The sequence below is a fragment of the Saccopteryx bilineata genome, chromosome 1, assembly GCF_036850765.1.
Source record: "Saccopteryx bilineata isolate mSacBil1 chromosome 1, mSacBil1_pri_phased_curated, whole genome shotgun sequence".
NCBI classification, from domain to species: domain Eukaryota; kingdom Metazoa; phylum Chordata; class Mammalia; order Chiroptera; family Emballonuridae; genus Saccopteryx; species Saccopteryx bilineata.
The window spans coordinates 158980144-159003961 of NC_089490.1; the positions used below are offsets into that span (position 1 = coordinate 158980144).

Here is a 23818-nt window from a genome sequence, read left to right on the forward strand (position 1 = left end):
TCCACCTGTCCCAGGACTGGGTTCGATTAGAAAAATGCCTATTTTTCTTGTATCGATGTAGAAACTCTATTTTCTCCCAAAGACACTATTTTTGCAACTGTTTGAAGTTTGTATATTTTCTGTTCTGCAGAGCTTCACAAAACTGAAGAAGAATGTTACTGTTCAAGTTTTCTTATCCTGTGTTTAGAAGTTGTATTTTTTTTGTAGATCTTGGTGTTAATAGACCAAATAAATAAGTATTCCCAGCATTAAAAAAAAATAAAAAAATAAAAAAAGCCTGACCGGGCGGTGGCGCAGTGGATGGAGCGTCAGATTGGGATGCAGAGGACCCAGGTTCGAGACCCTGAGGTTGCCAGCTTGAGCGTGGGCTCATCTGGTTTGAGCAAAAAAAAGCCCACCAGCTTGAGCCCAGGGTGCTGGCTCCAGCAAGGGGTTACTCGGTCTGCTGAAGGCCCACGGTCAGGGCACATGTGAGAGGGCAGTTAATGAACAACTAAGGTGTTGCAACATGCAATGAAAAACTAATGATTGATGCTTCTCATCTCTCTCCATTCCTGTCTGTCTGTCCCTGTCTATCCCTCTCTCTGGAAAAAAAAAAAAAAAAGATGCAAAGTTGAAGGCTGGAAGGCAGGCCTGGGCAGGACTGGGATGAAATTTTTAGTTCAAGAGAACTGAGTGTGAAACTTAGTTTAAGAACCAAAGGAAGAGCCTGACCATGTGGTGGTACAGTGGATAGTGTTGGCCTGGGATGCTGAGGACCCAGATTTGAAACCCTGAGGTCGCCTGGCTTGTGCATGGGCTCACCAGCTTGAGGGTGGGGTTGTTGGCTTGAGCATGGGATCATAGACATGACCCCACGATTGCTGGCTTGAGCCCAAGGTCACTGGCTTGAGCAAGGGGTCACTGTCTTGCCTGGAGCCCCCCAGTCAAGGCACGTATGAGAAAGCAATCAATGAACAACTAAGGTGCTGCAATGAAGAATTGATGCTTCTCATCTCTCTCCCTTCCTGTCTGTCCCTCTCTCTGTCTCTCTCTCTTGCTAAAAAGAAAAGAACCAAAGAGAGACTACTTGGAGGATTCTATTGGAAGAACCCAGGCAAATGAATGACCCAGAGCAGTTTCAGTTGGAGGCAAGGACTTGGAAATTAAAAAAACCAGGATATGAACTATTCAGAGAGGCCCAGGAAGATGCACCAGAAGGAAGCATGGTGATCTCTGTTGACTAGAAGAGGAAGAAAGAGGGGAGAGTCCGGGAGAGCCTACCCCCCAAGTACAGGAATGCAGTCCAATGGGCCATGCTCCCTTCTTTTCACCTGGAAAGCAGGATGGTCAGTGACAATACAGTTTCTGAGCCAGAATGACCCACTTTCAGATCTTGGCTTTGCCACTTGGCAACTGCATAAAAAACAGTGAGAAAGTTATTTAAGTTTCTCATCTATAAAATGTGGATGATACCTTTTTGCAGAATAGGAGGATTAGTGGTCTTTAATGACTTAGAGAATTAATGAGAATCTAGAAAATTAGCGTTGACAAAATGTCTGGTTCATAGTAGGTCATGAATCAGGGTAGCTGCCATTACTACTAAGTACCTGCTATGGGCAGGGGAGGTCAAGGAAAAGAGAAGATGGAAAAAGCTAAGATCCCAGTGAGGTGGATTTGAAAGAAGAAATTCTACCTCCAGCCTTTCTTTGATCCAAGAGGTAAGACCCAAAATGACTCAGGACAAGAAAACCAATCCTCTGATTGCTCTGGTACAAGATTTAATGGTTGTTCCACAAACATTTATTGTGTTCCAGTTACACATATTGCACTTCTAGGTGCTGGTGGACACAGGGATGAACAGATGGGGGTAGACTGTCATGTAGCAGAATGAGCAATGGGTGTTGGGCTAAAAGTCCTGGCTTGGCCATTGGATTGAACACTTAAATGGGTCAATCTTACAGCATGTAAATTATGCCTTATTAAAGCTGTTGAAAACCAAAGTCCTGACCTGTGGTGGTGCAGTGGATAAAGTGTCGACCTGGAAATGCTGAGGTCGCCGGTTCGAAACCCTGGGCTTGCCTGGTCACGGCACATATGGGAGTTGATGCTTCCTGCTCCTCCCCCCTTCTCTCTCTCTCTCTCTCTTTCTCTCTCTCCTCTAAAGTGAATAAATAAATAAAAATTTAAAAAAAAAAAAAAAAAAGCCTGACCTGTGGTGGCGCAGTGGATAAAGCATCGACCTGGAAATGCTGAGGTCGCCGGTTCGAAACCCTGGGCTTGCCTGGTCAAGGCACATATGGGAGTTGATGCTTCCAGCTCCTCCCCCATGTCTCTCTCCCCCCCTCTCTGTCTCTCTCTCTCCCTATCTCTCTCCTCTCTAAAAATGAATAAATAAAATTAAAAAAAAAAAAAAAAAAAAAAGAAAACCAAAGTCCTGGGTTGGATCATTACCATCTGTGTAACCCTGAGTAAATCAACTATTTCCTCCTGGAGCCTCAGTTGTTTTTCTGCAGGAACCCTACCCCACCCTTGGTAATGAAACCTGCCTCCCACCAACCTCATGGCCAATTATGGAGACCACTTTAAAACAAATGAATGTACCCCCCCCCCCCCAACACTCTTGTCAACTGAAAGTGCTATGCAGACAGGAGGCCCATCATTACTATTTTCTGCTCTGATGAATGTCGAAGTTTATAGGAGGGAGATGGGTGAGCTAGACAGGCCAGTGGGTTTCTTGGAGGAGGTGGGTTGGAGTGAGATCTGAAGGGTTTGGGGGAGGAGGAAGGAAAGAAAGGAGGAGGCACTGCAGTAGGAGACAGAGCTGGAGTAAAGCTATGATAGTGGGGAAGGTGGGCTGTCCTGGGCCAGTGACAAGACGCGTCCCACTGAACTGGATGCTTCACGCACTCATAAACTAATTACTAAAGAAAAAAGGGCCTTGACCTCTTCTTCCTTAGTAACTAATTTATTTGTGCCATAAGATGAAAATGGTTGTATTTAGTCAGGGGCACTGACCTTAGTAATTAGTGTGTGTTTGTGCCATGAAAAAAAAAAGGTTGAAAATCATTATGGACCATATATGGCCCCCAGATGTGTTGCATTTGGCCCACAGAGTGAAAAATTAAAATTTTCTAAAACATTCCATATTTCTGGTTTCTCTTGAAAAATGGGAAGACCTTGTCAATGCCAGCCTGGCCAAAATGGGCTAGTCCTGCCATAACCCCTACGACTCTACCGATACTGAGGTCACTACTTACTGACATTGCTCCACTGGCCTCTGCAGATGGTTCTGTTTGCAACTCTTGCATTTGGGGAACAGCTGAGAGAGAAGGCAGCAAAGACAGGCTGGGGACAGTTATGTGATGGCAAGCTCACCAGCTCTGGGATCAGAAAAGCCCAGGTCCAAATTCTGGTACCATATCCTCCTAGCCTACAACTGGGAGCAGCTTTCTGAATCTCAGGGCACTTGCTGTTTTTTTTAAGAAAACATCATGTGAGATACCCTTGGCACTGTACCTGACATAGGAGGTGTTCAAAATGGTATTTTCATTGTCTATTGTCAGGCTATGGAGTTCGTAATGAAGCTGGCAGAACTTGGGCATCCATGGTGAGTTCTGAGCGGGGGGGGGGGAGGTGATGCAGGAAAAGTGCATTTCATAAAAGCTGCCTCTGACGGTGATGTGCAGGGTGGGCAGGAAAAAGAAGGCATGACTAAGGGACCAATGACACAGAAGTGGAAGACAGGGAAGTTGGTTCAAGACTCTCTAACATTTGTGGGCCCTGAGCAAGGGTACAAATGGAAGCTTGCACATATTTTGCCCTTATACTCAAGAGTTATAAATAAGCTGACAAACTGTTCAGTAAAATAAATTCTTCTGCCTGGATGAATACTATTGCTTTATAATAGCCTGGAAAGCCAGGTTCAAATTTGGAATTCCAACTCCTTGTAGCTTTGCCCACTGGAACACCATGACACTGGAGGGGCATCCCTCTTCCCAACCTGAGCCTGCAGCTTGACTCCCAGCCCCAAACTCTTAGAGGCCCCGGCTGGCACATCCAAGTTCTGACTACCCATTAGCCACCCTTGGCCATTCTCATGCCCAGGGGAGTGGGCACTGAGTGCACTCTCTGAAGGTGCGGGTGCGCAGACACACGTACAGGTTTGGAAATGGTCGTAGGCCATTTGGGCAAAAATTTCCAGGGTCCTGTAGGGCAAGACTTAATAAAGGAGGTATGGGCTCCCAATGTCAAGTAAGTCAAAGGGAGGTTGGGGGATTCCTGGGCCCGTGGGGAGGATGCACAGGGAGAGGTCCTGAGCAGTAGGGGTCCAGGCAGGCAGTGTGAGCTCCCTACCTTTGGCGAGGGAGATGTTCCTCAGAGCGATGGAGTGCTCCCAGTCCTTGAGGCGCAGGTCCTCTGTGATGGTGTTGAGCATGGCCAGCTCCTGCTTCAGCTGCAACTCCATACCCATGTGCGCCAGGCGCATGCGGCGCGTGTCCTCGCTGGCGTTGCTCACCAGCACCTGCAGGTCCTGCAGCCGCGTGCCGTGGAGGGCCACGTCGTAGGACAGGCTGTAGTTGAGGCCACGCAGCGCGCCGCCCATGTCGGCCAGCTCCTCGCCTAGGATGCCCACCTTGCGCACCAGCCCATCCAGCAGGCCCGCGTGGCGACGGAGCAGCAGCTGGCTTTGGTTGCTCTCCACCTGCAGCTGGTAGAGCTCCAGCTGCGCAGAGTCGCTCTGCTGGCCGGTGCGGTCCCGGAGCAGGGCCACCGCCTGCTCCGTCTGAACTGCCTGCGCCTGCAGCCCCCACAGAGCGCCCTCCAGCCGCTGCACGGCACCCGCCAGCGCCAGCAGCGAGTCCGACTGGTTCTGGAGCGCGTCCTGCACCTTCCACACTTGCTCTGTCAGGTCCACCTGCAGCGGAGCCTGCAGCAGCCGCAGCTGCAAGTCCCTGAAGCTCTCGTTCAGCCGGTTCACGTTGCGAGTCAGCACCTTCAGGTCGTCTGGGGAGCTCCGGGGCCTGGACACTGGGGATGAGGAGAACGAGAAATGAGTGCCACTAGGAAGGTCCTTGGGTCCCAAGAGGCAGGCCTGGCCAGAACCTGGCATGCCATGCGTTCTCAATAAACGATAGGTGAAGGGAAAGCAGAGATGGTTATGGGTGAGTGCCTTAATAGAAACCAAGCACTGTGCTAAACCATTGGTCCCCAAACTTGTCTGCCTATTAGAATCACCTAATCACCTGGCCAAGTGTCCCACCTGCAGGAATTGTGATTAATGCTGTCTCCGTGAAACCTGGGTTTTGGATTTGGATTTTTTTTTTTTTAACAGGGACAGAGAGAGTCAGAGAGAGAGGGATAGGTAGGGACAGACAGACAGAAACGCAGAGAGATGAGAAGCATCGACCATCAGTTTTTTGTTGCAACACCTTAGTTGTTCACTGATTGCTTTCCCATATGTGCCTTGACCGTGGGCCTTCAGCAGACCAAGTAACCCCTTGCTTGAGCCAGTGACCTTGGGTCCAAGGTGGTGAGCTTTTTTGTTTTTCTTAAGCCAGATGAGCCTGCGCTCAAGCTGGCAACCTCAGGGTCTTGAACCTGGGTCCTCTGAATCACAGTCCGACGCTCTATCCACTGCGACACCATCTGGTCAGGCAGATTTGGAATTTTTAAGAGCCCAAGGTGCAAACTAGTTTGAGAACCACTGTACTCATTTAACCTCATGTATGAGGTTGATCCATGTAAAAATGGTCACTTCTATATGTTGAAAATTGTAGGATATCAGCAATTTCATGTGGCTCAACCTTCAATACTGTGTGTTGTTATCCTCTCAAGTCAAGGAGGCAGGTTCCATTATTGTCCTCTTTCATGGATAGAGCTATTAAAGTAGCCCAAAGTAGCCTAACAAGTAAGTTGTGGAGCGAGATGGCTTGCTTGCTCCAGAATCCGGGTGCTTTCCCACAATCTTCTCCAGAACTGCTGGCAGGAACCACGCCTGCAGCAGACTCAGCTAAGCTCTAGGCAACGCTGTTGATCAGGCTTTCCTGAGATCAGGTCCCTTTTTCTCTTGCTCACCTACCCCAGCAAGGGCCCCTCTGGATGGATACACATGCTTGTATATTGATACCCTCCCTTCCTTCTCTGCCTCCTCCCTTCTTCTGGATCTCATGTATCCCTCTTCAGGCAAACACCACTCCTCAGTGACTTCCCACTCTTCCTCATGGAGAGGTTCCTTTTCTTGGTTATGAGAAGCTATTTCACAATGCCAAGGGGAAGGATGTGCATCTTAAGCACTAGAAGCTGGCATCCGGTATCTCCTGGAAGCTCGTGGGTTGCAGTGACTCAGGTGCACCAGTGCTGGGAAGTCTAGGGGTCCTTGCTGTCTGTTTGCTACGTGCTGTGCGTAGCTGTCTCCCTCTCTGCTCTGCACACTAGAGAGATGGCAACTAGAGTGTGAGGTGTAGCAGATAAGGCATGGAGAGAATTCTGCCTTGGAAATCTTGGAATGGAGAGAGCCAGGGAATTTGGTATACAGCTTGTTCAAACAATGAGACCATTCTAATAGAATAGCATTCTTCTAGAACCTCAGGCTAGGAGGGGAAAAGATTGGTCATGATGGTGCTTGAGCCACGTGAAGACCAGCTATTGCAATCCTTCAGTGATGCTTCTGGAAGCACAAGCATGGGGCTCATTGGGCTAGCTGGAGCCTCAGAGTGCCAGCTCAACTCCTCTGTCTCCAAGAAAATCACACTGCCAAGCTTCTGCGTATAGCCATCTCTCCTCTGTCTCCAAGAAAATCACACCACCCAGCTTCTGCGTATAGCCATCTCTCTGCCTTCAGTTGGTTCTATTATAAGATTTTGCATTCTGTTCGGACTTGAAGTTTGCCCCTTAAAAGTTTCTATCACTGATCCTGCCCTCTAGGGTCACGTAGAGCTAGTGAAAAAATTTTTTCACAAGAAATCTCTTTAGAATTTCAAAAACAGTTATCATTCCCTTACTATGTGATACATTTCTGGTTTAAAAACTGCAGTTCCTATACCTGTTCTCTCATGACTAAGTTCCAAGCTTCCATACATATCCTGGCTGCTCTCTTTTGTACACAGTCCAGTATGTCAATATCCCCTTATAAAAGGTGGTGCTTGATCTAAATGTGGTTTTCCAAGATGTGGACAGACAGGACAAAGTATGGTAGAAGGATGAGCTCCTTCATTTTGGACATGATACTTCTATTAATGTGGCCAAAAACTGAGCCCTGTTTAGCTTCATTTGGGTTTTTCAGACTTTTTCCATTGGCTTTGGGTTTATGCAGTCTTTGGTGAAAAATTTCCCCAATTTACAGATGAAGAAACTGAGGCTAGAAGAGTGTATGTGATCTGTCCAATGGCCTGCTTTCTAACTCCTGGTCCAATGATTCACTCCACTGCTCTGCCACTATGGAAAATTAACTAAAGAATTGTCAATATAAGTAAAAGGCAGTTGGAAAACAGAGAATCTGATATTTTTGTGTCAGTCTTTGCTCACAATGTCCTTGGATTTCAAAGAGAAACCACGGCTTGTCAGAACTGATGAGAATACTCTGAGTTTTTGTCAATTCTGGTTTTAAAATCAGGATTGTGAGTAACTAAGAGAAACAGTGCCATCTACTTGATTTAAGTCATAGGACTGATTTAGGGCTCCATTTGCCCAGGTCTACCAGAAGTAGGCAATTTCCCTTACTCCATCACTCTTCCAGCTCCCACCCACCCCTCGTTCCCTTTTCAGGTGGTTCCCACACCTGACCAGTACCCTGTGCCCTTGGAGGCCCCTGGCCTTGCCCATTGGCCCCCTCCTTTGAGAATCTATCAGCTTTAGGGCCCTGTTCTCTGTCCGGGATGCTGGACTGAAACCTGCCTCTATGGTGATGGCTGGCAATCAGCCACCCCACCCTAGAGAGTTCTTTTGAGTCTTTCATTATTGTTTTTTGTGCAATCAATATAAACATGAATCCAAATGAAAGAAAGAAAAAAATTCTCCCACAATCCCACAACCTCCAACAAAGCACACTGGTTTCTTCCTGTTTTGATTTTCTGTATTAGTATTATTTGTGTGCGTGCATGTGTGTGAGAGAGACAGAGAGAGACAGAGAGGGGGACAGATAGGGACAGGCAGGAAGGGAGAGAGATGAGAAGCATCAATTCTTCGTTGAGTTACCTTAGCTGTTCATTGATTGCTTTCTCATGTGCATTGACCAGGGGGCTATAGTAGACTGAGGGACTTGCTCAAGCCAGTGACCTTGGGCTTAAGCTGGTGAGCCTTGCTCAACCCAGCTGAGCTCACACTCAAACCTGTGACCTTGGGGTTTTGAATCTGGGTCCTCTGCATCCCAGTCCAAGGCTCTATCCACTGCGCCACCGCCTGGTCAGGCCTGTTTTGATTTTCTAACCCATCCCTATGCATACCCAATCTTTACAGTTTGATTTCTGTTTTTGTTTTATCTAATATGATTGTTTCATAAGAATTTCCCATCCTTCTCTCTGTCTTTTATAATTATAATTTTGATGACTTCATGAGAGTCTATCCAGGGGACATATTGTGATGTATCCATTCTCTTACTATTGAATTTTTTTTGTCATGGAAAAGAAATGCAGAAAGGTCTCTCTCCTTCTTTTGAAATGTTTCCTAACAATAAATTCCCAGAAGTTGGATCTAGCAATCTACTATCAAAAGGTATAGACATTTTTATGCCTCAAAACAAAATTTCCAGCCAAATATCTTCCCAAAGGTTATACCTACATGATAGAAATTATATATGCATTATAGGTTTTGGTATGTGCTCATTCCAGTGAAACCTCAGTACTGAGCATCACAATTTTCATGTTGTTGATTTTTATCCTTTTTGTGTGTGTGTGACAGAGACAGACAGAGTCAGAGAGAGGGACAGATAGGGACAGACAGACAGGAAGGGAGAGAGATGAGAAGCATCAATTCCTCCCCACAGCACCCTAGTTGTTCATTGATTACTCTCTCACACGTGCCCTGACCGGGGGCTACAGCAGAACAAGTGACCCCTTGCTCGAGGCAGTGACCTTGGGCTCAAGCTGGCAAACCCTGCTCAAACCAGACGAGCCTGTGCTCAAGCTGGCAACCTCGGGATCCCAAACCTTGGTCCTCCGTTTTCCAGTCCGATGCTCTGCACCACCACCTGGTCAGGCACATGTTGTTGATTTGAGAGGTATAAAATGGCACCTCATGCCCTGGCTGGTTTGCTCAGTGGTAGAGTGTCAGCCCGGCGTGTGGAAGTCCCAGATTTGATTCTGTCAGGGCACTCAGGATAAGTGACCATCTGCTTCTCCACCTCTCCACCTCTCCTCTCTCTCTCTCTCTCTCTCTCTCTCTCTCTCTCTTTCTCTTTCTCTCTCTCTCCCCCTCCTGAAGCCATGGCTCAGTTGAAGAAAGTTGGCCCCGGGTGCTGAGGATGGCTCCATGGCCTTGCCTCAGGCACTGAAATAGCTCAGTTGCTGAGCAACAGAGCAGCGATTCCAGATAGGCAGAGCATCGCCCTATAAGGGGCTTGCCAGGTGGATCCTGGTCTGGGTGCATGCAGGAGTCTGTCTCTCTGTCGCCCCACCTCTCACTTAATAAAACAAACAAAGAAACAAACAAAATAATGGTACCTTGTTATTTTTTGTAAGTGTATTTGCATTTTGGAAGTGGCCTCTTCAAGGCAATACATTAGCTCAAATTAGACATTTTAGGTATTTAGGCTAATCAGAAAAGAAATCTGGAGGAGCAAATTATTTGGAGGGGTAAATACTCTTTGGTCATCAAATCATGCAGTATAAAGCCAGAGCAGCCTCCCTTTTGGGGGGGATCATTTACCCACCCCAGAAATGAACTATTTCCTTCTAACAGACACAGTGTGTTCTCAGCCCACACCACCACACCGCCCACCCTCTTCCCCCATTTAATTTCTTCCAGATGTTTGCTGTTCTCAACAGGGAACAATCCTTTTTGAGTGTGACTCTCTTAATTCATGTTTATGCAAACAGTTCATTTATCTCTCTGCCTGGTGTATTTACTTCTAATATGCTTTAATTATTCTTCAACTTTATACTTTCACAACGGAGAAAATAAATCAAGAGTCTAACAATTCTTACTGGCATTTCCTGAGTCCTTACTGTGTGCCAGGCACTGTCCTAAGTGTTTTTTCGTATTCATACACTTAATCCCATAACCACCCTATGAGATAAGTATCATGATCATCCTCATATTCCAAATGAGGAAACGGAGGCATGCGGAGGTTAAGTAGCTCACAAGGTCACACAGCCAGTAGACAGAGGAGACTGACCGAGCCCGAGCAGTTTGGTTCCAGAGCTGCCAGCTCTTAACCACATTGGGGTACTGCTGACAGGGTGGGAAGCACAGAAAAAACTTTTTAAAAGGCACAACAGCATCTAGCGGGCTAGGGAGGTAGTGAGTTCCCTATCAGAAGCTTCGAGTCCAGCTGTTCGGCAGGAATCACACAGAGATTCAAGTTTAGATTCTGAGCCAGGATTAATTGTTGACTACTAATTAATGTGTTAGTATAGAATTTGTAGTAGTATACGGGTAATGTGTGAATGCCCCTGAGCTGAGAGGCTTGTGCCTATGCAGCCCCTTCTCATCTGCACGACATTCACTGCCTTTCTGTATCCACCCATTCCGAGTCAGCTTCCTGTTCCATAACTGTCCTCTGTGTTCACGAAAAAAATAATCACATGCTGGTGAATTCAAGGTGCTCCACCTGTGACTGACCAGAGCGGCCATCTTCCCTAAACACACCCACCACACTGCCAGCACCAGCGAAGCAGCAGGTCCCCCTGGGGATGGAAGGAAGAAAGTGAAATTTTCTGTTTGATGTTTAGTGACATCAACCTGGGGCATTGGTGTTAATAACCCTTCATATTTGTATAAAAGCTCACATCTGTTGCCTCACTTTTCAACATAGCTAACCTTGGGAAGTAGGTAGGGAAAGTACATATTCATAATCTAATTTAAGGATGAAAAGAAAGGCTCAGAGTTCAAGAGATGGCCTGGAAGCATAAAATAAGGATGTTCATTCATCTGTCCCAAATCCATACTCTCTACAGCTGCTGCTGGGCTAGTCAGTTCCATGCTGAACTCCAAAATCCCTATGAGAAACCAGGGCAGGAGATGACATTTATTAAGCACCTATTGTATGCCAAACTCGGTCCTCTTCTCTTACTAGAAGTTGCTTCATTTTCTCTTCCCCACAACCATGTGAAGTGGAAATTAGGTCCATTTTCAGATGAAAAAGCTCACGCAGGTAGCTGAGCATGACAGCAGACCCCGGCTGCCCAGCGCCTGCAGGTCCGGCTGGGCCCACCGCTCTCCTGCCTTGTCCCAAACAGCAGAGACAAACTCTGTCCCCTTTCTGTCCGGGGGAGCTGGTCCAGAGGCAGGAGGGACAAGCTAGAGCTTTGGGAGGGCATGAGGAAGTGGCATCTGAGAAGTCTGCCGGTGGCGCCCACCGGGAGGCAGTGCTGGAACACCGCCAAGTGCCTTACAGTTCCCATGTGGCCTCCCAAGCCTGCGGGCTGATGGTATCACCACTTTACAGAAGGAAAAAAATGAAACTAGGGCAATTAACTAGCTCAGGGCCAGCCTGCTAGCAGGAGATGGACCTGTCTGGCTCTGCATCCATGCTTATTTACTTCATGGCCGCACATAGGGCCCATGACGCTGCAGGAAGGAAGGCGGTATCAGAATTCACAGAGCATCCCATTAAAGGCAGAGTGTTGGAACGGATGGGGCTGAAATATAAACACGGAGAAGAAGACAGGGGGGCCGTCTTTCAGGGGGTCTGCAAAACTGGGTTGACTTTACTGAGATCTGGATGCAAGTGACTCTAATAAAAATTTAAAAGTGGAGCATAATATTCATTAGATTGCATAATGAAGAAGTTACTGGTACAGCTTTAGCACTTAGAGGGATGCACATTTTCATTAGGGTTCCCCTGGTCCCAGATGGAGGAGAAAACCAGAGCTGGCCTCATGGCATGTGACCAGCGCAACCACGCAGAGCTCCATGCGCAGAGGGCCCTGCACTTGGGGCTGAGTGCTCTGTTCCCCTGAAATTTTTGATAATTTTACCTTTGACTTTGTATTTTTTCAGTGAAGGGCTGAAGCAGGGGGAGTGAAGCAGATGGGGAGGGGAGGCATCAGGGGACATTCATAAGGACCCTAAGAGGAAGGCAGTAGATGGGTACCTTTTTGGTGAACTTTTATATTTAAGTACCACATGCTCTGTTTCTAGCTCAGTGGGATGTCCAGGATAAACATTTACAAACCGGAGACTGGCTCCTTTGCCTGTGGCCCATCAGCCGCTGCACATACACAGGAGGGAGCCAGGACCTTTCAGCAGCTCTTCAGATCAGAAGGGGCGCTTTGAGAAAGAAGCCAGACAGACTCTCCATCTGTGCACAGGTGGCCTGTGCTTTTTGATGCCCTGTCAGTCTGGAGAATCCAACCAGTGGCTTCCGGGCCACAAAGTTTGCCTGCATCTGTATGGTATCCTGAACGGCCCCCCGCGGTGGTCAGTTCAGAAACTGGTAGAGCTGTCCAAGTGAGCGGAGGTGGCCAAACCTAAGTCTTATAGGTAGGATCCAACAAGCAGGCAAAGAATAAGAACCACCTGCCCCCTGAAAGGATGGTTTGGCTGCAACCCACAAGCCTATCTTTACAAATAGACCCAGTCTCTGGCACATCGATGAGCAAAATTGTGAACTGGAGAATGCTCAGAGAATGTGCCAACTGGTAGCCAGCTGACAACCATGATATCCACGTTAGGCTGGCCTGGCCCAACCTCATGAGAAGCCAACCCCAGAATGTTTATTACTTTCCCCAGATCCTCTGCGCTCCTGGCACATGTGTTCCCTCTGGTGGACCAAGCAGACAGAGTCTTCAATAACTCACAGTGATTATTGTGGAACTGGGATCGAAGATGAATTATAAGTCAAAAGACTCCTGTTGAGGAGACTGTCCCCAGGATTCCCATTTCAGAAGCCCGAGTATCTGAAATCATTTCCAGCAACATCAGGAAATCCAGCATTTCAATAGAGAGTATAAGTCTAGCAGGAAAGGGACTTTGTGAACTTACAGGTGGAATTAGGAACTTGCTGTTTAGACTAACACAGTGCCCAACACAGAAACTTGAACCCTGGTAGGTGGTCAATAAATTGTTGTCAGGTGAATAAGTGAATGGTTGAAAATGGAGAGTGTTAAGAGGCACAGAAGTGACCACATCACTTCTTAGAAATAGAAGAGCTTGGATTTGTAGAGATGGTCCCACCTCACACTCTCTTAGCTCACCTGTTACTCCAGCCAGGGCTACAATGACCAGCGCTGGGTGGGTATAACCTGGCAGCCCCTCACTTCATCTATACCTCTCGTCTCTTGCTAGCTGCCCCCAGGGTTTCTGTGAATTTTCGGGATTGTGGGTCCCAACTGGACCTCAGTCATACATGGCCTTGACCCTCTGGATACCTCCACCTATGTGCGCAGGAGCTGGTGGATAAATGCTCTCTACAGAAAGACAATTCTGCCGCTCTTAATACAAAACCTCTTAGGAGATCCTGGCAGGATTGAGCCCCAGTGGTCACAGCAGAGACCAACCCAAGGACACGTCCTTGTTTTTGCTTTTCTTCCTTTCTGATCTCTCCAATCCCCTATTTCTGCTTCCCAGGATAACTTCTCATGATAAACTACCAAGCCCGTGTCTTGAGCTCTGATTTCCATAGAAATCCCAGGTTATGACAAGAAGCATCCCTTCCCCCATGGCACAGAGAACAGCTGTTTTCCCATCTTCCTTTTGAGCTTTGCTTCTTCACACTTGATTTCCCATTGTCTTAAGATGCTACACATGAGTTTGAACTTAGGCTACTCATTTGTTTATTCGTGCATTAAATCATTCAATACATGTGTGGATGTGCGGTAACAACTGGGTATGTGGGTCTGGGCAGCAGTAAATACAGTTGGTCTTCCGTATCCTAGGGTTTCATGCCACAAATTCAACCAACCATGGATTGAAAATATTTGGGGGGAAAAGTTACAGAAAGTTCCAAAAAATGAACTTGAATTCGCCTTGCATGGAGCACTACACTGAGTCCACACAAATAAAATGGTATGTAGGCGTACCCTGCTGTAGCCTATATGCAAATACAGATTCTGGGCAAATCCTATGCTATTTTATGTAAGGGACTTGAGCATCCGAGGGGGTCCTAGAACCAATCACCTGGCGATAATGAGGGTGGATTTTACGGAGAAATCTAAAATACAAACTGGCCTACCCAATGACTTAAGATAAAACTAAACACACACACAGAGGATCTGTTTAAAACTCCTCTGCTCTAATGTGTTTCAGAATGTTCACTGGGGGGAGGAAAAAACTAAACCCAACTTGAAGATTATCTGAAGAAGTTGGATACAATTAGTGCCATTAGTAACCATTCTTCAGCTGTCTGAGGCGGGATGGCATCTGTGTTTCTGTCAGATGCCTCTGTCAGCAGTGTGGAGAATGAACTGGGAAGGACAGGAATGAACTGGAGGAGGAGGGTGGGGTAGGAAGCTGTGGTCCTGGAGACAGAGAAGGGCCTTGAGGCAGGGCCATGCCTGGATAGAGAGGAGGGACACACACGAGACATGATAAGACATAACAGTGTCAGGACAGCAGCCTCCTGGGATTGGAGGTTTAAGAAGAGAAGGTGTTAGTACTTCTGAGTGACAGGGCATCCATTCACATGAAATCCAGTTGATTCAGCCCAACTGAATCAATATGCTGTTGATGACCAACAGCAGATGGGAAGCTGGCGAGCGTAGATGACAGAGTTCAAAGCTATCTTCATCGACGTGAGATCTCAGCTGAGGGTAAGAGGAGCACACGACATGGGAGGGTATGCCTCACAAACCCTCGACTGTGAAGTGTGCATTACCACTCCTGTTTTGAAGAGGAAGAAGTTGAAGCTCAGAGAAATGAAGTGCATCTTCAAAGGTCTGATAGCTAGCAAGGGACAGAACCAGCACTGAGGCCAACTCCAGCGTCTCTTTACCTGACTCCGCTCTTGGTTTCATTCACATCACGGTGGGGAAAAAACAAACAAACCAGACACGCACCATGAAAATGAAGAGGTATGATGTTATAATCAGGCATTGTAAATAAGACGACTGCTTGTGGTTATTCTAACACTGCACCCAAAGTCACCCTGTCAAGCATCCATGGGTTGTCCTGGGCTAGCCAATTCTTAGAGACAGCAAACAGGCCAGCCAAGAGCAAGCCTTTGATGTCAAAGCTGAAGGCATACCTCCTCTATCAGGCCCCAAGAGGCAATATTCCTCTGCCTTATCATCTCAGGGCCACGTACCAGGCAACTAGAGACCGCCTCTATAGTCTAAAGTTTACCAAAATAATTCAAGCTAGCCAACCCTAAGTTGCCTACCCCACTGTGGCTTGCCTTTCTCAGCTTTTTTTTTTTTTTTTTTTTTTTTTGTGATAGTGAGAGAGATAGACAGGCAGGGACAGACAGGAAGAGAAAGAGATGAGAAGCATCAGCTCATAATTGTGGCACTTTAGTTGTTTATTGATTGCTTTCTCATATGTGCCTTGACCAGGGGGCTCCAGCTGAGCCAGTGACCCCTTGCTCAAGCCGGTGACCTTGCATTCAAGCTGGTGAGTCCACACTTAAGCCGGTGACCTCGGCGTTTCGAACCTGGTCCTCAACATTCCAGGTCGACACTCTATCCACTTTGCCACCCTCTGGTCAGGCCCTGGCTTGCCTTTCTCACACAAACTCCAATAAAGGTGGAGGCCTAAGTGTTCTCCTCATTTCTATTTTCTGCCTCCTGACCACCCTAGTGCTTTCTCTGGTGGCCCTCCATGGTGTGCCATGCCTCCTGTCTCTAGGAACTGTGAGTGCAATAAAATTTGTTTTTCAAAGCCTCTCCATGATGGCCACACTTGCCTGACCACTTCATGAAAGGATACAAAGCATGTTTTTGTGTCCAGCTTTACAAATGGGGCATAGAGAGAGCGAGCGGTTTGCCCACGACACACCACTCGCGCATGGCAAGTCCGGCGGCCAGCATGTCTCGCTGTTTCTATCTTTCTGGACACTTTGTTCCATAAGTGCTTGTTTTCAAACAGCTCAGTGTCAGTCCCCCCAGAGTTTCCACACAGTGTTGGGTTGGAGCGGTGTGAGCTCTCCCCGTGGCCAATTTTCTCAGATCCCTCTTTCTTCACTTGTGGAGCCCATCATAAAGTATAATATTTTAAGGCGGTTAGAAGTTTTTCTCACTACTAAGCATATAAGGAATCTGGGCCAGACTTGCCAGGAATCTAGGCACTTACTGGGTTTCCTCTTTCAGAACATGAGGTTTGTGGCCCATGTGTCAAATCTCTCACATCGCTGTTCTTCAAAAAGTGGACTCATAGATGCTTGGGCCTGAGACTGACCCTAATCATCACCTACATCTTATTTCTGGATGAGGAAATGAAGGATGCGAAACTAAAAACTGCCCCAGGTCATCCAGGTTGCTGGTGGCAGAAGCAGGACTAGCACTCATACTTCTGGAACCCCAGTCCCTCTCTTTCTCTACTATACCACACTACTGTCCAGGAAACCAGACTTAGAATCCATCCATCCACCCACCCACCCACCTATCTATCCACTCACCCGCCCCTCCTTCCATCCATCCACCCATCGATCCATATGAATCACCATTGACGATAATGCAAAAATCGTTCCCACCCCAGCTAGCAGAGTTTCTAATTGAAACATTGACACTTAGAGTGAGAGTTACTTTAAAATGTTCATTGGTCCCCAGAGTATCTTGCATTATTAGGTTGTATATCTTTAGCGTTGCACAAATACTTAGTATTGCAAAAGAGTAATACGAAATCATGCCAGTGATAGTCATCAATCACAATATGATATTTTGTGGGTTCAGAACCTTTGCTACAAAATGAAAAAATATTTAATAACAACTTCTAACATACTGTAATAAAAAACCAAGTGCATCTCATGTTTCCAATTTTTCAAAAACTGACAGCATTGTATGAAGTGCAGAAGATCACATAAAAGAAATAGGTTTTCGAACTTCACAGACTCTGAGAATCAAAGATATTCTCAGACATAGATTAGAAAGGAAGGAATGAGGAAGTGAGAGTCCGAAGGCCTGGCCTCAGGTCCTCCCCACCACTTAACATGCTCCTCTGGGACAAGGGGATTTGTCATGTGAGTCTTCCCTTTTCACCTAAAAATAGAATTAACAACATCTACCTCAGGGTTGTCACATGGACTAAAGGAAACAGTAATTGATCCAGGCCCTGGTATGAGTTTCACACACATGTTTTCTCATCTGAGGAAATCAAATATGTAGGAAGAGAACCCCACGTATATTGCAAAGCCCTATTCAAATCCCTACTATTGGTATTTGTGGATACCCTCCACTCAAGATGGCTTCCCTTTCTTTATCACCAGGTCCACTTGCATTAATACTAATCATGCAACCATCCAACAGGTTGTATAGAATTCCACATTTCACACAGCATTGCTGTGTACATTTTCAGATTTTGAATTCTGGACCAGCATTTCATCCCCACTTATACTGAATGAAGAACCTAGAGCAATGAGTAAAAATGATTTTTTTTTCACCATTAGCTAGTGACAGCCAAGCCTCAAGACTCAGCATCACAACTCTAAGTGGAGACTGTCCCATCCGCCTTTATTCCTCATTTTCCTCATGTGTGTTGCTTTCCAGCAACCTCAACACACTGCTCTTCAGCCCTATTGGCCCTAGTGACCTCTAGTCCTTCTCCTCTGAGGACCTGGCAACTATTTGGTACTTTCCACAGAGATCCAGAATGCTGATTCCTCTTTTCAACCACTGCCGCCAAGTTCATCAGCTCTCTCACCATAGGGGACCTGCCCACTGTCTTCAATGGGCAGACAGATCTCATAATGTAACCTCCCCCATTAGTTCTCCTCCGGCTGTGCCTGAATCGCTCTTGTGGCAGGATTAAGAGATGCTTTCAAATGCCCCATGACTCTGGAGAGATGACCTACTTCAGCACTCATCAGTGACAAACCCTGGGCAGCTGCACTGCCTCCTTCCCTTGCTCTACCTTCTGGACTGCATAGTACTGCCGAAGACCTGTGCTGTCTAGGCCCACTCTCTTGCTGTTTGACTATACCTGGAACTGCACTGCCTGGAGTGAATGGGTGGGCTGGGGAAAGAAATCCCCTTAGCTGCTCTTCCAAACCTTCTTCAGGCCCCTTTCTGCCCATGCCTGCCTTATCCCTCTTATTCTTAGAAGTAACTCTCTGTAGCCACTTTACCAAGAATACGAACACCATTAAGCAGGAGCTCTGTGTCTCCCACGCCTCACATCTCTCTGCAGCCTCACTGTTTCCTCCAGGCTCAGAGTGAGAAGCATGCCTTTCCCTTCTTGAGGTGACCTGCAGCTTCTGTGATCCTGGCCACTCCCTGCCACCTCCCACAGGAAGGACATGGTGGGAGGTGTTTAGGGTCTGTGGTTCCTTCAAGGACTCAAGCATGACTGCAGCACTAAGTGGGAAGGAGGTTGGGGTGTTAGGGGTTACCTCCTAAACAGTGAGTAATCCCAACAAACAGTTATTTAAATATTGGAAGACAGAAAAATAAAATAAATAAAAATAAATATTTGAAGGCGGATCCCTTTCCCTTAAGGTTTCAAATCCCTTCACTACCCAAATTATTTTTCTTTAAATGTGTTGCAGCCTGTCTGTCTCCAGTGATAAACGTTTATCAACTGGTTCTCCAAAACAAAAACTACAATCCCACTTGATAGTGCTACCCAACTGCTGAGGTGTAAATACTCCCATTAAGGCCCATATCAAGCTGCCAATGTGACATCACTAAACATGGAGTTGGAAAAAGAGGCACATAATTAGAGTGACTTCAGCACTCTGCTGTTTTTATCCATCTATCACTAGTGCTCAGAGAGGAAAAGACCACTGAGGAGGGTTAGAAGAAAACACCAATTTAGGACCAGCTTTGTAATACAGTGGTACCTTGAGATACGAACAGATCAACATATGAAATTTTATTTTTAAGATACAAGCTGTGACTCGGTCCGTATTTTTGTTCAAGATCAGAGTGAAATTCTAAGATACGAGTTGTGATTCAGGAAGCTGCTGCTAGTTGGTGTGTTGGCGCACGGGTCCAGTATCAGCAGTTTGATATACGAGTTGACTGACTTAAGAACTTGGTTACAGACGTATCTCAAGGTACCACTGTAATTGATTCAGGCCAAGAATTATTAGTGGATGCTAATAATTGACTGAAACATCATCAAAGTGTCTTCCACAGATCACTTCTTCATTAGAAAGGGAACAGAAGATAACTTTACAGTTGATAAAGACCTGAACGAAGCGATCAAATTTAACATCATCACCAGAGGGACAAAGTGACATAAGATGCCCCCCCCCCGAAGTGATGCTCTGAGCAGAATTTATGAAGTATTTAATTATCTCTAATCATATGGAAACAAACAACTGAAATTGAGGGACATTCTACCAAGCAACGGACCTGTGTTCTTCAAAAATATTGATGTCATGAAAATGAATGCAAGAAGCCATTCTAGATAAAAGAACACTAAAGAAACAGGGCAACTGGATTACGTCCTGCATCCGAGTAAAAAAAAAAGAAAAAAGTTATAAAGGAGCAATTGAAGAAAATGAATTGTGGACTATATATTTATAATTGTCTTGTGCCAATATTACATTTCCTAAATTTAATACCTCCAAGTGGTGATCTAAGAAAATATTCTTGTTCTTGGAAATACATACTAAAGTATTTAGGGGTGAAGTTTGCAACTGACTCTCAGATGGTTCCATAACAATAAAATGGTGATTATAATTGAGAGGTGAAAGAGAGAGAGAGAAAAAATGTAGCAAAATGTTAACAATTTATGCACCAAGATGAAGGATATATGGGTGCTAATTATGTTTCCAACTTCTCTGCAGGTTTAAATATTCTCAAAATAAAAAATTGAAAAGAGGCCCTGGCCGGTTGGCTCAGCGGTGGAGCGTCGGCCTGGCATGCGGGGGCCCCGGGTTTGATTCCCGGCCAGGGCACACAGGAGAAGCACCCATCTGCTTCTCCACCCCCCCTCCTTCCTCTCTGTCTCTCTCTTCCCCTCCCGCAGCCAACGCTCCATTGGAGCAAGGATGGCCCGGGTGCTGGGAATGGCTCCTTGGCCTCTGCCCCAGGCGCTAGAGTGGCTCTGGTCGCGGCAGAGCAACACCCTGGAGGGGCAGAGCATCGCCCCCTGGTGGGCAGAGCGTTGCCCCTGGTGGACGTGCTGGGTGGATCCCGGTCGGGTGCACGCGGGAGTCTGTCTGACTGTCTCTCCCGTTTCCAGCTTCAAATAAAGAAATAAATAAAAAAAAAAAAATGAAAAGAAAAAAAGGACCAACACTGAGGAGTTGTAGAGTTGTCTAATCTGTGTGGAGTCAAATGGGACTGTCATCTCCCCTATTCTACATACTATACCTCTGTTAATATAACTTTGATTATAATAGCTTTTGGTTGGCAGCCACATCATGCAGTCACTCATGCTGCCATCCTCAAACCCTACTCTTTGCTTGAAAACTGCTCTCAAGCGTATCTTCCCTAACACTCCAGCACAGGACCGCATGTTCATGCATATTAATTTCTCAGGTTCGGGTTATTTCTCTAAATTTTAGGGTCATTTTGGATTCTGTTCTGCATTCCATTGAATTGAACGCAGACCTCTGTGAACCACAAAACATCAACATGCCATCTGGGATTGAACTACATTTAACAAAACTTTTTAAGCATACACAATGGGCAAAGCAATAGATCAGGTACAAAGAAATTGGCACTAAAAAACAATGTGATTGTTGATTGTAGGCTTAAGCCTACAATCAGACTAAGCCTCACACTTCTTTGGTTATCCCATAGCAACCCATAATAGTGAGCATGTAGTGGATGCTTAATAAATACTCGGCTGGGACCCCACATAAGCAAGCAGGCGAAAGGCTTAAAGAGCCTTAAGAGATGATATAATTAATAATCAAATGCATGAAAAACTTTATGAGATCATTAGCTATCAACATCATGCAAAATAAAACAAAATGAAATCTCTCTAAAAATAATGAGGTAAGTGCTACATCATGCTGGCAAGACTCTGGTGAAAACTGGTGTGTTTATACATTGCTGATGACAGTGCGAAATACTTTTGAAGAGCAATTTGGCAAAATGTTATCAAGAGCCATGAAAACATTCACAATTCTCTGTTCAATAATCTCACCCCTGGGAGTTAACCCCAAAGAAATAATCCAAAAGAAGGGAACCGCTATAGCACAGAGGAACTCATTGTCCTCCTATTTGTAGCAGCGAAAAGCTGGAGCTTCGTGAATGAACAAATCAAGAATGATTAAATCATGGTACATCAACTAGGCAGACTGGGATGAAGACCTAAAAATGACAGCTAGGAGGTCTATTATATAACAATGTGGGAAATGCACATGCAATAATATTAAGCAAACACACACACACAAGAATTAAAAGAAAACTGGGATTATTGAAAATAATTGCTTTTTTTAGAATAGTGAAATTAGGAGAAGTGTTATTCCATTTCGTGATGGTATTATTATGTTTGAGCAATATAAAGAGTTTAAAATAATCATCTATTGAAAGAAAGAGAAAAGGATAGTGTTGTGGGCTAAATTATATCCCTCCTGTGTTAAAATTCCAACTCCCAGGACCTTAGAATGTTAACTGTATATGGAGATAAATTCTTTAAAGAGGCTTTCCAGGGGCTGGGGGGAGGGGGGACAGTTTCAGTTTGGGATGACAAAAAGAGCTCTAGAGACGGGCGGTGGTGACAGTCGCACAACACTGTGAATGCACTTAACATAAAGTGATTAAGATGGTAAGTTTTATGTTATGCCTATTTTACCACAATTTAAAACATTTCTAAAGGGGGAACTAAAGAGAAGAGCTGGGGTGGGTGGGGCAGGAACATGGACTAAGCCTCAGCTGGGTCTGGGGACCGACCCCCTGGGGTGAGGGTGGGACTTAGGAGAGAGTCTGGCTGGGTCCAAGCAAGCGCTCCAGGCAAGCATTACTCAGGCTCTGCCTAGTCCCACCCAAGGCCAGATGATAAATGGGCCAACTGGGAGCCACTCGATCCCGGCCCAGCTCAACTTTCATAACTGAAGTTCCCGGACCTGGCTTGGGGCCTGTGGGCTGGAATCTTCTTGCCCTTCCCCCGGCTGCTGCTCTGCCCTCAGCTGGAGAGGTGGAGGGGCCTGGGGCTGGCCTGGCGCTTTGGGGCCCTCAGAACTGTCAGCCAGCCTTTCGGCCCACTTGGAGGGAGCATGCAGCCTGGGGCCCATCTGCTTGGGGATTGTGTCTTGGGGACTTGAGGGCTCTTAAAACTGCCCGTCCCTCTGGGGTTTGGTGGATAGCGTTCCCAAGTCCCTCTCTAAGGAGGAAAAACAAACAGCTGAGAGCAGGCGACTCCAGCTGTGGGAGGCTCTCCAGGACAGAGAGGGAAGAAAAATCATTCCAGCCCCAAACGCTTCGTTAAGTCCAGAGCAAGGGCTGTGGAAAGGAATGGGCAACTTCTTCACAACCTCCAGTTTTATCAAGAAAATTAAAAACCCCTTCTTGAGAGTTCATGTGTTTTACTTTGTAATTTGCAGCGTGGTGTTACAGCCCTTCTTGTTGATCTGTTTGTATAATATGTACTATAACAGCAGACATCATAAAAACCTACAGGGCCAGGCTGTGTGCATCGACACAAATGGGTGGAACAGAGGGTTGGCTCATAACTAGTCTTCTTTGCGGAAAATCACCCTCCTTCTCCCTCACCACCAGGTGCCTCAGTTTCCCTGTCGACTTCTTGCCTGGAGGCCATGCGGTTTGGTGGACAGCACAGTGAACTTGGGCAGACCCAGATCCAGGCCTGTTTGCTCACACATGACCAGAGCCTTTCCTGCTGGGCCCAGAGTTCTCATCTCCCCGCTGGTGCCAGTGGAAACCAGGTGTGAGCAGTGGGCAGCTGTGGAATGAGCTTGCCTCGGAAACTAGAGTCTGAGTCCAGCTCAGACCGTTACCGCCAGTGCCATTTAAATTTAACAAACACCTGTTCACCTGTGAGAACTATCAGTCTCACCGAGCCTCCATCTTCTTCCCTGTAAATGCAGATGATGGTACCTACCTCATAGCTTGGTGTGGTCAAGTGGAAAAACGATGGGAAATACAATGCTACTATAATGTAACGGTGGCGAGGGTGGGCGGTGGGGGCCTTCAGCACGACAAATGGGGTTTTACACTTGGGAATCAGGCCATGGTTGCCTCATGATCACTCAGAATGTGAAGGAGAGAAGAAGAGAGCACAGTAGCAGTAACTCATAACTCACCCCTAACTGACCCTCTGTCTTGACCATATCCTTATGGAAACTGTTAGGCTCACAGTGACGGGAGCCGGATGGGAAAACCCAGGCATCCTTCACTACAGATGGCCTGGGCAAGGATCGGGTGGTGAACATGGTGGCTCCGAAGAGGAGCTAGGCACTGCCGTGGGTGGGACAGTGCCTCCGCCCCAGAGAAACAGTGCCCTGCAGGCAGTGCTGGAGCTGGGGCGGGCTGCCTGGCTGAGGAGACTGCCAGGCAGGAATAAGCAGGCAGGTCCTGGGAGGTCTGTGGGTAGCCACAGAGCCCTGAATAGAGACCCATGAAGGCAGAGGAAAGTGTTTGGCTCCTGGGTTTCTCACGGTGAGACTCTG

The 23818-nt window shown here is 46.6% G+C and overlaps 1 protein-coding gene across 1 annotated transcript in view; it reads right to left on the reverse strand.

Moving 5' to 3' along the window:
• Nucleotides 1-23818, reverse strand: part of SCARA5 (scavenger receptor class A member 5) — a 106671-nt gene that overhangs the window by 37215 nt on the left and 45638 nt on the right. The window contains exon 4 of the mRNA XM_066278581.1: nucleotides 4336-5010. Within this exon, the coding sequence (XP_066134678.1) occupies nucleotides 4336-5010 (675 nt within the window). The remainder of the gene's footprint in view (nucleotides 1-4335; nucleotides 5011-23818) is intronic.